Genomic DNA, 12931 nt, shown 5'->3' on the forward strand with positions numbered 1-12931 from the left:
GAGTGAACCTAACAGGTAATGATCAAGAGATCTCTCTCCTGCCATCCATCTCCACCCTCTGACAAACAGAGTCTAGGGACACCATTCCTTACCCATTGTGGCTAATAGCCATTAATGGACTCAACCTCCATGAATTTATCCAGTTCTCTTTTAAACACTGTTATAGTCCTAGCCTTCACAACCTCCTCAGGTAAGGAGTTCCACAAGTTGACTGCGCGCTGTGTGAAGAAGAATTTCCTTTTATTTGTTTTAAACTTGCTGCCTATTAATTTCATTTGGTGACCCCTAGTTCTTGTATTATGGGAATAAGTAAATAACTTTTCCTTATCTACTTTCTCCGCATCAATCATAAGTTTATATACCTCTATCATATCCCCCCTTAGTCTCCTCTTTTCCAAGCTGAAAAGTCCTAGCCTAATCTCTCTTCATATGGGACCCTCTCCAAACCCCTAATCATTTTAGTTGCCCTTCTCTGAACCTTTTCTAGTGCCAGTATATCTTTTTTGAGATGAGGCAACCACAGCTGTACGCAGTATTCAAGATGTGGTCGTACCATTGATTTATATAAGGGCAATAATATATTGTCTGTCTTATTCTCTATCCCCTTTTTAATGATTCCTAACATCCTGTTTGCTTTTTTGACTGCCGCTGCACACTGTGTGGACATCTTCAGAGAACTATCCTTGATGACTCCAAGATCTTTTTCCTGATTTGTTGTAGCTAAATTAGCCCCAATCGTATTGTATGTATAGTTGGGGTTATTTTTTCCAATGTGCATTACTTTACATTTATCCACATTAAATTTCACTTGCCATTTTGTTGCCCAATCACTCAGTCTGCTTTGGTCTTAACTATCTTGAGCAGTTTAGTATCATCTGCAAACTTTGCCACCTCACTTTTTACCCCTAGAGGTGATGGCATTTCACTGTGGAGTGAGCTGATTCCTGTATAGTTAACTCTTAATGTAAATCTGTGGTAGAGATCATCCTCGAATCAAGGGACTTCTGCTGCTGCTGCTGAGTTAACTCCTAAAAAGCTTTAAGATTATGTTAGATAAAAGAGGTGCACCCAAGTAAGATGAGCATTTTTTCAAAAAGCTCATCAATCAGCAAGAAGGAAGATCAGATAGCATGAAATCCTCCCCTTCCTTGCAGCAGAGCATGCAGATAAAGTATGTTTCCTTACAAATTCTTGCACATGCTGACGGGATTGAAAGGTCCCTTTGTCAGCTCACTCACTCATGACTGATTTCCCCCTGCAACACTTCCCTTGTGATAGAAACAGTTAGAAAGAGAAACGGTTACTTTGTTACAACACTGGCTGGCAGGCAGTTGACCACTACACCCAGATCTTTCAGGGTATGTCTACATTGCATCTGGGATGGAGCCTCCCAGACTTGAAGTGGCGCAGCCCCTGCTATTGTGCTAAAAATAGCTGTGTATATGTTGTAGCTACTTCTTGAGCACACTAGTGCAAGCCCCACCATCACAAGTGTGTGGCGCCACGTGGGGAGGTTCACTTCTAGATGCAATGTAGACATACTCACAGGCACAGATAAAGAACTCAGTGAAGGAGTAGAGAAGGAATTAAAGTAGAAGAGTAAGGAAGACAAATGGAGAGGTGCAGAACTTGAGAGGAGGACAAAGACAGGAGAGAAACAGCAGCAGAAAACTGGTGAAAGGGGGGGCAGAAAAGACACACAAGAGGGAGACCAAAAGGCATGCTGTTCCAAACCAGCGCCTCACATCAGCTGGACAGATTAGCCACTCAGGACAGGCAGAAAACTGTTCCCAGAAAGGTAGATTCAGCTGTTGGTGAAGCAGAAGCAGCATCAGGAGAGACTGAATCACTGGACTCATGGTTGGGAAAACAATCAGCAAAACTGAAAGAAAAAAAGACAGTGAGAATGTTAAATAAGAGAATGAGAGCAGAGGCACCACAGAAGCTTAGTGGTAGCAAGGTATGAATTACCATCATTCTATTGCTCCCTGAGCCAGGTATGTTGTGGAAGCAGCATACTCAGCCTATGTAAAATTTTCTCTTTACCCTGTCTAAAGAATGATGTTGATATGCTCCAAAATACTGTCCAGATCTGATTGATCCTTCGATTGAAATATAGAATCTCAAGACTGGGAAGACAATTTGGAAATAGGGAGGTGATTTGATCCTAAGGGCTGTCAATTTCAAGGGATGGCCTTGCTGGTATGTGTAGTATAAAGTAAGTCCATCACCATTTTTTAATATCTTTCATTACAATGCTTCCAGACTGCATCTATTTCCCTCCCCCCCGACTTCTTCGAGATAAGAGCACTTCAACTACCACTGCCCTGACTTTCTTGCTAACTTTGAAAAGTAAAATTGTGTGAAGATTTTAATCTTTATCCTTAATGTCTTTGCAAACTGCTGGAGAACACACCTGAAAGATCAAAAATGCCTAAAGGCTACGTCCTTTTTCAGACACAATGGGTATGTCTACACAGCAAAGAGAAACTCGCGGCTGGCCTATGCTGATTCGGCTCACGGGGCTCAGCCTGCGGGGCTGTTTAAATGCTGTGTAGACTTCTGGGCTTGGGCAGAGACCCAGGCTCTAGGACTCTGGTAGATGGGAAGGTCCCAGAGCTCAGCTTCCAGGCTGAGCCGGAAATCTACACAGCAATGAAACAGCCCTGCAGGCCGAGCCCTGTGAGCCTGAATTGGCTGCCAGGGGCTAACCGCAGGTTTTTCTTTGCTGTGTAGACATACTAACGTTGCCAAACCTAAAGCCACTGGAGTCTGCTAATGGGGTCCACTGCCAGGGACAGTGTGTTTTTGATCATGCCTCAGGTCCATATGTTACGCAGTACTGGCTGCGTCATAACTGAGAGCTTGATATCTCTAGGGAACTGGGATGTTGTTTCCTTTATATTGGGCACATTAGCTCCATTATCCTCCAGTTTAACTGCAAACCTCTGTTCGCTTAATTTGCCTTTCTTAATTTCCCCAATGCATATATCATTTCTGGATACATTACCTATTTCTCTTCCTCTTCTCTGACACGACCTCTGAACCAACATAATATAGAGTTTGAATGGAAGAGAAGGTGGCATGTTAAATCCTGGAGCAAGGTGTTCCAGCTGAATGGGTTTGCAGGAGCCCCATTGCTTCAACTGTCTCTGTTCTTCTGGAAATAAATGCAACTAGCAAACTTGAAAATAGCAACTGCCATCTGAATCCTTGAGCCATGTTCCTTTGCTGCCCTCTACTGCAGGGCTCAGTATAATTCCTCTAAATTGCCAAAAAAAAAAAAAAAAGAGCAATCTTCTATTTCCTCTGAGAGGCTGCCAGTCAAAGCAGGACTTGAAACCCAGGAAAACACACTGAGAACTCAAAAAAGAAAGAGATGGTAGGTGATGTTGAGAAGTAACATAAAGTAAGAAAGGGCATTAGTTACAGGACAACCAGCTCTAGTAGTGTCAATATGAAATATCAGCAAAATCAGACACCAACCTAAAAGATGGCAACTAAAAGCCGTATTTTCAGGGCCTCAAAGAACAATGATCGAACCATCCAGAACTTTTTAAAAAGTTAAATTTAAAGAGACATTGTCAGATACTTTAGGCCTCATGCTGTTTGTTTGTTTTTCTGTTGTTATATATTTTGCATACATTTACAAAACCCAATCTTAAATGGAAACAGTTTCCATGACTTTCTTAAATATAAAAGAAAATATGCTTATTTAGATTTAAAGATCATCCTTCTATATTGTGAGTGCAGGGAAACTAGAAAGTGAAACTGACTAGGAACAAAATCCTTTTATGTGAAGTCTAGTTTCATGATCCAAGCCAAAAGCATTGAAAAAAGTAGACCTCAGAAAGGATACAGTAATCCAGGCCCTGATCCTGCAATCTGAGCTGCATGAGTGCACCTTTATGCCTGCATAGAATCCCCCTGAAGACAATTAACTTCCATACAGATGCAGGAGTCCTGTTATAGAATTGCAACCTTAGGCCCCAGATTCTTTTAGTTTTAATAATTTAGGATGATAGTTATTATTTGTATGTTGACTGCATAATCATATAAAGAATCCTAAACCAGAATGTTTCTAACAGGTGTTGGTTTTTTTTGTGTGATTAAGCATGATGGTTTCTCTCATTTGCTTCATGCAACACCTCCATTTGTTTGGAAAAAGTTAATACAAAGAAGGGTTTTTTTTGTTTTTAAAAAACACCTTTAGATTTTAAATTGATTTTTATTAGCATTAGCCATTAAATAATCACTTGTTATACCAACAAGTACACATCTGAAGTTATCTTAATATATTCAGCTTTACATCTCAGAGTAACAGAGACCTACAACATTCATTATTATTAATTTAAGCACTGATAATCTGTAAGCCTGTGCAGAGTCAGGCTCTTCATTAATTAAACACGTACACCTCTACCCCGATATAACGCTGTCCTTGGGAGCCAAAAAAATCTTATCATGTTATAGGTGAAACCGCATTATATCAAACTTGCTTTGATCTGTTGGAGTGCGCAGCCCCACCACCCCCGGAGCAATGCTTTACTGCGTTATATCCAAATTTGTGTTATATCGGGTCATGATATATGGGGGTAGAGGTGTACTTTCTACTGGCTACAGGCCCTCAACCAAAGCCTACTAAAATCAGTTAAAGCCCTTCCATAGACTTACATGCACTTTGGATCAGACCCAAAGAGTATACCACCCTAAATAGTTCTATTGGGGTAGGATGGCTGGTCTAGTGGGATAAAGTACTCAATTGGGACTTTAGATCTGGGATAAATTCTCAGATCAGCCACAGCCCTCCTGTGTGACCTTGGGCAGGCCACTTAATCTACGCAGTGCCTCTGATCCCAATCTCTAAAATGGAAGTAGTACTTTCCTGTCTCACGGGGATATTCTGAAGAAAGAAGTCCATTAATGACTGTAACATTCAAATACTACAGTGATGAGAGCAATATAAGTACTTAAATTGAAGTCAATGGGCCATGCCTTATAGTGTTTGCAGAATCAAACTCAGACAATTTTTGTCCCAGAGATCTTGCAATTTGTAACCCTAGAACTGTACTTCCTCACATCTTAATACAATGCTTTTAACACTGTTCTTTGCAGTCCTTCAGCTTTATTTAATATTTTTCCCCCAAAATATCACTCCACCCAAATCTAGTTCAAGAGAAATAAAAAACGAATGGGCTCTCCCACAATTTTTTCTTACCAAGTTGTTTTTTGTTACACACATCCAGTAATGACACTAACTGAAAAAAAATATAAAATATTCAAACATCAGCAAAAGCTTTTTTGTATTATTTGCAACTCTTTTTCTGCACCTATTTCTTCTATGACTTTTGGTTTGCTGGCAGGGGTTGTGGTGAAAAGCTGGTCTGACTTGCTTTTACAGGGAGCAGAACTGGGTCATTGCCACTCTCCTCAGCGTGCTGTTCTCCTATATCCTACACTATTATAGGTGATGCAAGAAAATCTGAGTTGTCTTTGCTATTAAAGCACCCCTTTTCTTTTTGTACCTGTTGTCCTCTTGTTGACTTTCTTTACAGATTGATTGTAGAGCTTAATATTTTTCCTTGAAAGATGTCTCCCTTTCTCCCATCCCCCCACAAAATATAACATTTTCAAGCCAGTGCAAATTACTAGTGCCCTACGTGGGGTTAGTAAAGCATTCATACAAGAGGGCAGAGCCTAAATAAAATGAGCTGCCATCTCTCTCTCTCTCTCTGTACAGCTTATCCGGTTGGGCCAAAAGTCACAGAGGTGGGTGAGTGCCTGAAGTCAGGCATCTAAAACGCACAAGCCAGGAATGATCTCGCAGGGGCTGGGCACCTGCAGCTCCCACTAGAGTCGGCGGCAGCAGCAGCAGCGAAAGGTGCTCAGCCTGCGAGGACATCTGCAGTTGCACTCCCTGCCCCCTGCACGCCTCCCTCTCCCGCTCGCTGCCTGCACGGGCCGGGCGCTCTCCCGCTCGCGCTTCCTGCGGCCGCCGCTCTAAATCGATCGCGGAGCAACAGATCGGCGCCGGAATCGATGCCATCGCCGATCCTCCCCTCCCCTTCCCTTGTCCTCGCCTCTCCCCCCGGACACCTGCACGCGCCCGCCCTAGCGCCAGGCCCCGCAGCAGCAGGGAACAGTCTCAGGTACCCGGCGCGAGCGCCCCGCTCCCCCTTCCCGTGCTTGGTGCAGGGGGCGCTGCACGGTCAGCTGCTGCTGCTGCTGCTTCCTAGGCTGAAACCCGCGTGCTCAGCAGCCCCCGCGATTGCTGCTGCCTCCAAGGCGCCTCTTGTCACCCTTTGCTTCCCTGGGGCTTGGGGGGGGACACCTACCCGTCCCCCCCAGTGGGGTACAGGCTCCTAGGGGTGGAAAGCCCCCCCACCTCTGCCTCCTCGTCTCACTTCTGCCTTTCAGATCTAAACGTGGAGCCCCCTCCCAGTTTGCTAGCCGAGTTTGCAGCTAAAAGCAGCTGTTTCAGCTCAGCAAATAGAGGATGCTCGTAGTTCCTGCTCCTGCCCCGCTCTGCCTTGGCTTTAAGCGCTGGCGCCGTGTGGCGAAACGTATCAGGTTTTGGCAAGAGCCAAATGTGAAACGGACTCGCCCCGCGTGCTGGAAGTGACCCGCAACTCAGCCTACAACGCTTTTAAAGCTGTTCGTTTATTTCTTTGGAAAACAAACATTGGTCTGTACATTTCCTCCGTTCAGAGTAAACTTGAACTGTGCTTTTTCAAGAATATGCTAATAAAATAAGCGAGGTTTAATTGACAGCTGAGGTTTGCAAGAGCTTAGAATCTTTTTAACACATCGTTCTCTGTGTTTTTTGTTTTTTTAAAAGCAGAAAGTTAATAAGCTATGGAACATGAGTTTACTCCGCTGGAATGTCTCCTTCCCACTGGTATTGTACCTCTTCTTACTATTTAAATCTCTTTCAAGAGTCTTTACCCTGCAAATAAGCATATTTTGTGTGCACAACATTAAGAATTAGGTTCTTGGTTTGAAGGACAGCTCGATTATTATCTATTACTTTGAAAGGTTAATATATAAGGCCTAATATTCCCCTTCATTTGTTGCTAGTAGAGCCAATTTGATGTTATTGTGATGGGAATCGTCCCTTGAGGAGGTAAAGAGAGGGGGCACATTGTGCAACTGGGATACAAAGTTGTACCATATTAATTTAAAAAATGTTTTAAACAGATAGAGTTAAATTGGTGCAAGTGCCTGTGTATTTCGGTTTAAGATTGGCCTATTTCAGTTTAACTTAAACTGAAATAAGAGTGTGCGCACACCTGAGTTTACACTGGATTAACTATATCCCTTTCAAATCATATTCTGTTAGCCTGAGGCCTTGGGTAAACTGCACCAATTTATGTTTATATTAGAAAGTTGCATTGGTTTAATTTAAATTTGCTTTTAAGCCAATTTAGTTAAACCAGTGCAAATTCCTGGGTAGACACTCTTATTTCAGTATATTTCAAACTGATTCCTAATCCATTTAAACTAAATGGAAATAAGATAAATGATTTTAACCGTAAAAGTGTTTACACAGGGATTTTCACTGGCTTAACTAAATCAGTTTAAGATGCCACCAAAACGTCTGTTAGTCTATAAGGTGCCACAGGACTCTTTGCTGCTTTTACAGATCCAAACTAACACGGCTACCCCTCTGATACCTTTAGTTTAGTTGATGAAATTTTCATATGTAGACAAGGCTTAAAGCTGATGAGGAGGCTGGCCTGAGACGATATGTGGAATAGTTGAAATTCCCCATTATTACTGAGTTTTTTATTGTAATGGCTTCTCTAACCTTCCTGAGCATTTCACAGTCACTATCACCATTCTGGTCAGGTGGTGGGTAATATGTCCCTACTGCTGTAGTCTTCTTATTAGAGCATGGAATTACTATCCATAGAGACTCAATGGTAGAGTTTGGTTCATTTAAGATTTTTACTTCATTTGATTCTACACTTCCTTTCACATGTATTGCCACTCCCACACCAGCGCAACCTGTTCTGTCCTTCCAATATATTTTGTGCCATCTCCCCTTCCCCCACAACTCCCCTCCAACTTACACAGTGGGCCTCACCTAGTACATCTCAATGTAAAACTACAGTGCTTTGTCTTCACTAGGATTTTGCAGCAGGATAGCTAAGGTGCGTTAGTCATCCTGAAATGGAAAACACATTTATTTTGGCAGTGAAGGCATAGCAAATGGTGATATTTAAAATGTCAGTGGCAGGCATCAGTTAATGCTTCATTGCAATGAATGGGAAGGGGAAGGTACTCAGTGGCTCTCCAGCTTTCTCTGAGGCACTCTACAGACAGTATTGCATTGATTTAGATTTGTTTCACATTCAGAATGTTATTTTTGCAACCAAGGGGCCTAGATACTTTTTAAAAAATGAAAACTTAGATTCTGCGGCACAGTTATGTGGCGTGGGGTAGATGTATACATAACCGTTCAAGTGTGATACAGCAAATGCACAGGGCTCATAACAGTTTGTCACATTACAGTTTGTGAAATCATTTAAAAAGCAGCTCTGTTTTCTTTTTTTAAAAGATCTAGGGCCTTCTACAGTGTACCACCTCTGTTTCCCTCCTATGGTTTATTTATAACCTTTCTGTGCGGGTTGGTTGTGCCTAGATTGCCCATTGTGGGTTCTGCAGTGAGACTAGTCTTACTAAACTTAAACTACAGTGGACTTTGAGAGCTCCATACTATGCCTTTGTCTCCTTAACATTGGTGTGCTGCTGTATGCTTTAGACAGGACTTCACCTGATTAGTACTTGGAATCTTTGGGTAGTAGGGTATGCTAGGTCCATTTACTCAGCAATATTTCTATCGTGGAGCATTGTATGCCATAATCTACACTGGATTTCTGTTTGTTCTCACGTGTAACTCAAACTTTACTTTTTGATGTACAAAAGCCCTTTCATCTACAGCATAAGTGTTGACTTTATTTAGTTTTAAGGGGGCCCCAATACAACTTCTGTCATTTCATAACTTCTGCCAGATGAGGAGGATCAAAGAGAGAGACACATCTTTCATTGCTCAAGTCCACCAGCAAGGTAGCTCCCTGGTGGCCACTTCCTTATCGGCCCTCCTGCAGAGGGGAAGGCTCTGCATAGCAGAGAATCCTCTTGCCTTGCTCTCTATCCTGGCCCACAAAGAGTTCCATGAAACTATTTCTCACATCATGTGGGGAGTGTGCAGGGCCGGTGCAACCCATTAGGCGGTCGCCTAGGGTGCTAGCATTTGGGGGGGGCGGCATTTCAGATCCTTCAGTGATGACCAGATCTTAGGCCGCCCCGGTCGTCATCGGCATTTAGGCGGAGGGACTTGGGGCAGGGGGGCGTGGGGAGGGCCGCCTGCAGCAAGTAAGGGAGAACGCGGCATGGAGGGGAACCGCTCCCCGCCCCAGCTCACCTCTGCTCTGCCTCCTCTCCTGAGCACACCGCCCCGCTCTGCTTCTCTCCCTCCCAGGCTTGCGGCGTCAAACAGCTGATTGGCGCCGCAAGCCTGGGAGGCGGGAGAAGTGGAGCAGCAACAGCATGCTCGGGAAGGAGGTGGAGCAGAGGTGAGCTGGGGCGGGGAGCTGCTGCACAGCTCCCCAGGCTGGGGGGAGCTGCTGCGGGGGGGTGCCGCAGGGCAGAGGGGGGAAGCTGCCGTGGGGGGGGGTGCCTCAGGGCGGAGAGGGGGGCAGAGAGCTGCCACAGGTTTCGCGGGGGGTGGTGGTGCAAGGTGGAAGTTTAGCCTAGGGCACGAAACATCCTTGCACTCGCCCTGGGAGTGTGAGCCATTTGTGGGGGCTGTCTCCCTTATATCCTATTCCCCATACCCACTGTGCATCAGAACCACACCAGTTCCAGGGGTGGTAGTCGGGACTTGGATTTGATTCCTTCAGAAGAGGATGTATTCTTTGATAGTCTCTTTACCCTTTTCATCAACTTGAATGGGCTTTGAGGTTTTATCAAGATGATTATTTTAAGTACCTCTTAAAACTTAAGTTTATATGGGCTATATTGATGTTATAGTTATTTCACTGGTGTCTGGAATCACATTGTCTCCAGTTAAATGAGCCAAAGCTGTTTCAGCTTTAAAAGACTATCGCCAGGTAAACTGTCTGTAAAGCTGAAATGTCCATTTATTGCAGGTAACCCTTTGCATCCTTTCCCGCCCCTTTCCCGCCCTCTCCATTTGAAACTAGAGCTTTGTTCTGTTAAAGCAAGGTCACCTGTATGTCACAGGAGAGCCACAGGAGAGAATACAGAGTGTTTTACAACTATATAGCAGTACAGTTGTTTCCGTACACAGGAACTATGAAGTTATGCATTAAATTTAAGGGAAGGAGAGCAGGAGGAAGCAACAGTGCAACCTGACTGCTCTTCCATAAATCCACAAGACTTTAGGTTTGGTCTAAACAACAAAGTTTGGTTGACATAAGGCGCCTTGCATCGACCGAGTTGTGCATATGGCTAAACTAAAAATTTGTCTCCCAACGATGTAAGCCTCCCGTTATACTGACGTCGTAACACCAGCTGCCTGAGAAGCATTGATCCATGGGTGAAATATCAAGGTCGACATAGCACGAGTGTGGACGTTACATTACTTATGTCGACCCTAATAGCCCTCGAGCAGCTGTCCTGCAATGCCCAGCACTGACTGCTCTGGTCACAATTGTGAACTCCACTGTCCAGGGGTCACAGAGACTGAAAAGCCTCCCTCCCCTGTGAAGCCCTGCAACATGTTTAAAATGCCGTTCTCTGATTGTCCAGTTTGGCAAGCATACCGAGCTGCTCTCCATTCTTGCGTACAACTGCTTAGCTGACCATGCTGGCCACATGCTCTCTAGCTTGGAATAGACAGGAAGTATTGGTTCTCCTGGGCCTGTGGGGAGAAGAAGCTGTGCAAGCACAGCTATGGACCAGCCGTAGAAACATCAGCATCTATGAGCAGCTTGCACACGGAATGCAGGCGAAGGGGGTACAACAAGCAGGGCTGTGTGAAAGTGAAGGCACTGCAGCAGGCATATCAGAAGGTCAGGGAGGCTTACAGTCAATCTGGTGCCGAGCCGCAGACATGCTGCTTTTACAGTGTGCCATACTTGGCAGAGACCCCACCTCTGTCCTGCTGACCACAGTGGATACTTTCAAGAAGCCTGAACCACAGGTCCCTGGCCTAAACAGCAAGGAGGAGGAAGAAGAGGAGGATAGGGTACATGCGACCAGGGAATCTAGCTATGTCATGAGCCAGGACTGTTTGAGACTTTACCACTGTCTAATCAGCCCTGATTGTCAAGCATGGGTAAGCCCAGTGCAGGGGAAGGAACCTCAGGAAAGTGTGTAATTGTATTTCCTGTTACAGTGATACTGATGGCAACCCCAACTTAGCAGGACACAGCTATTGACTTTTCATTGATTTGCAACTACTAACTAGAAGAGGTAGTGGTACAACAAAGAGAGGTAGAGTTGTTATAGGCTTTCCATTCCCTTGTAGAGTTAGGGAGCGGACTCCATGAGGAGCAGTTTGTTTACATGCACAGGGATGTCCCTTGAATCCTCCTGAGAGATCTCAATGAAACTTTTATGGAGGTACTCTGCAATTCTCTCCCAAAGGGTCTAGGGAGGGCTGTCTTATTTCTTCCTCAGCAGTAGGACACTTTCTCACGCCAGTGAACGATAACTTCAGCAAGTACCACTGCAGTAGACAGGTGAACCGCACCTCTCTATGCCTTTGTTACCTTCAGGAGTGAGTTACCAGCTAAAATCACGACCACCTGTGGAAAATGGTGACTGTACTCGGTACTATTGCCCTGTACTGTACCTATAATTTCATGCAACTGAGCAATTCCCTCCTCACCAGTCAGTGCTCGTTTTTCGGGCCCAGAAGTGGCACTCCACCAACACACTTGAATTGGTTCTTGCTATACCCCACAGTGATCTGTTCTCCAAGAAATCATCATGTTCCCCACTGACCTGGTTTTTCTTGTGGCTCTGCAAATACCGGAGTATCATGCATCCTGTGCTTGCAATGCTTATGACAGTAGTGCAGAGCTCTCAGTGCTTCTGTCAGAGATGGCGAACAGCGAGGAGGGCTATGTGGGTTTGTGGGATTTTTGAAAAAGGCGCAAAAATTGTGGGCTATAGATGGCATATTAACCAATTAGAAATGGAAACTGTTTCTGCTGTCCCCGGTTTTTTGGTTCCACCTGCTTTTGGAGAAGCAGGACTTTGTACATTCTTTGTAAATAAATAAGATTACACGCAAGACAATACCATACTTCATCATTGATTTCTGCTCCCAACTGGACCATTCCCTGGACCGTGAAATTTGACTAGCCACTTGTCACTTAAACTTTGCTCTATAAGTGTATTATATCACCTGAAACCCCCCACCCCATAGCTTAATGTTGTGTGTAGTCAGGGGTAAACTATTTTCTAACAGAGAATACTATACATCAGTGGTTCTCAACCTGCGGCCCAGTCAGCACATGGTTGCGGCCCATGTGACATCTTCAGGGCCATACAGGTAGTATTGGATGCTGCTCACAATGGTGAATAGGTTGAGAACCACTGCTATACTTGGAATGATATAACATGTGAATAACAATGTTTTTAATTGACAGTTGAATTATATGAGAATATTTTACCATTCAAACAAGTGAATAGAAATTGTTTCTGCTGTTAATCTTTTTCAAAAAATGGGGCTAGGTGGGGCAAGAACATTTTTATTTATCATCCTATAACTCAAATGGGTAAAGATAAGTTGCTAGAAGCTGGGAATGGGCGACAGGGAATGGATCGCTTGATGATTACCTGTTCTATTCATTCCCTCTGAAGCACCTGGCACTGGCCACTGTCGGAAGACAGGATACTGGGCTAGATGGATCTTTAGTCTAACCCAGTATGACTGTTCTTGTGTTCTAAGTGGCTA

General features: G+C 44.3%; 1 protein-coding gene across 3 annotated transcripts in view; it reads left to right on the top strand.

Moving 5' to 3' along the window:
* Positions 1-6050: 6050 nt before the first annotated feature.
* TPK1 (thiamin pyrophosphokinase 1) overlaps positions 6051-12931 on the top strand; it is a 496414-nt gene continuing 489533 nt past the window's right edge. Inside the window, exons 1-2 of one of the 3 annotated variants that reach the window (XM_045002743.1) lie at positions 6051-6146; positions 6839-6895. In XM_045002743.1, coding sequence (XP_044858678.1) covers positions 6853-6895 — 43 coding nt within the window. In that variant the 5' untranslated portion in view covers positions 6051-6146; positions 6839-6852. Of the gene's footprint in view, positions 6147-6494; positions 6683-6838; positions 6896-12931 lie in introns of those variants that run through there. The other 2 variants (XM_045002746.1, XM_045002744.1) reach the window with 2 other exon arrangements.

The sequence above is a fragment of the Mauremys mutica genome, chromosome 2, assembly GCF_020497125.1.
Source record: "Mauremys mutica isolate MM-2020 ecotype Southern chromosome 2, ASM2049712v1, whole genome shotgun sequence".
In the NCBI taxonomy this organism is placed as follows: domain Eukaryota; kingdom Metazoa; phylum Chordata; order Testudines; family Geoemydidae; genus Mauremys; species Mauremys mutica.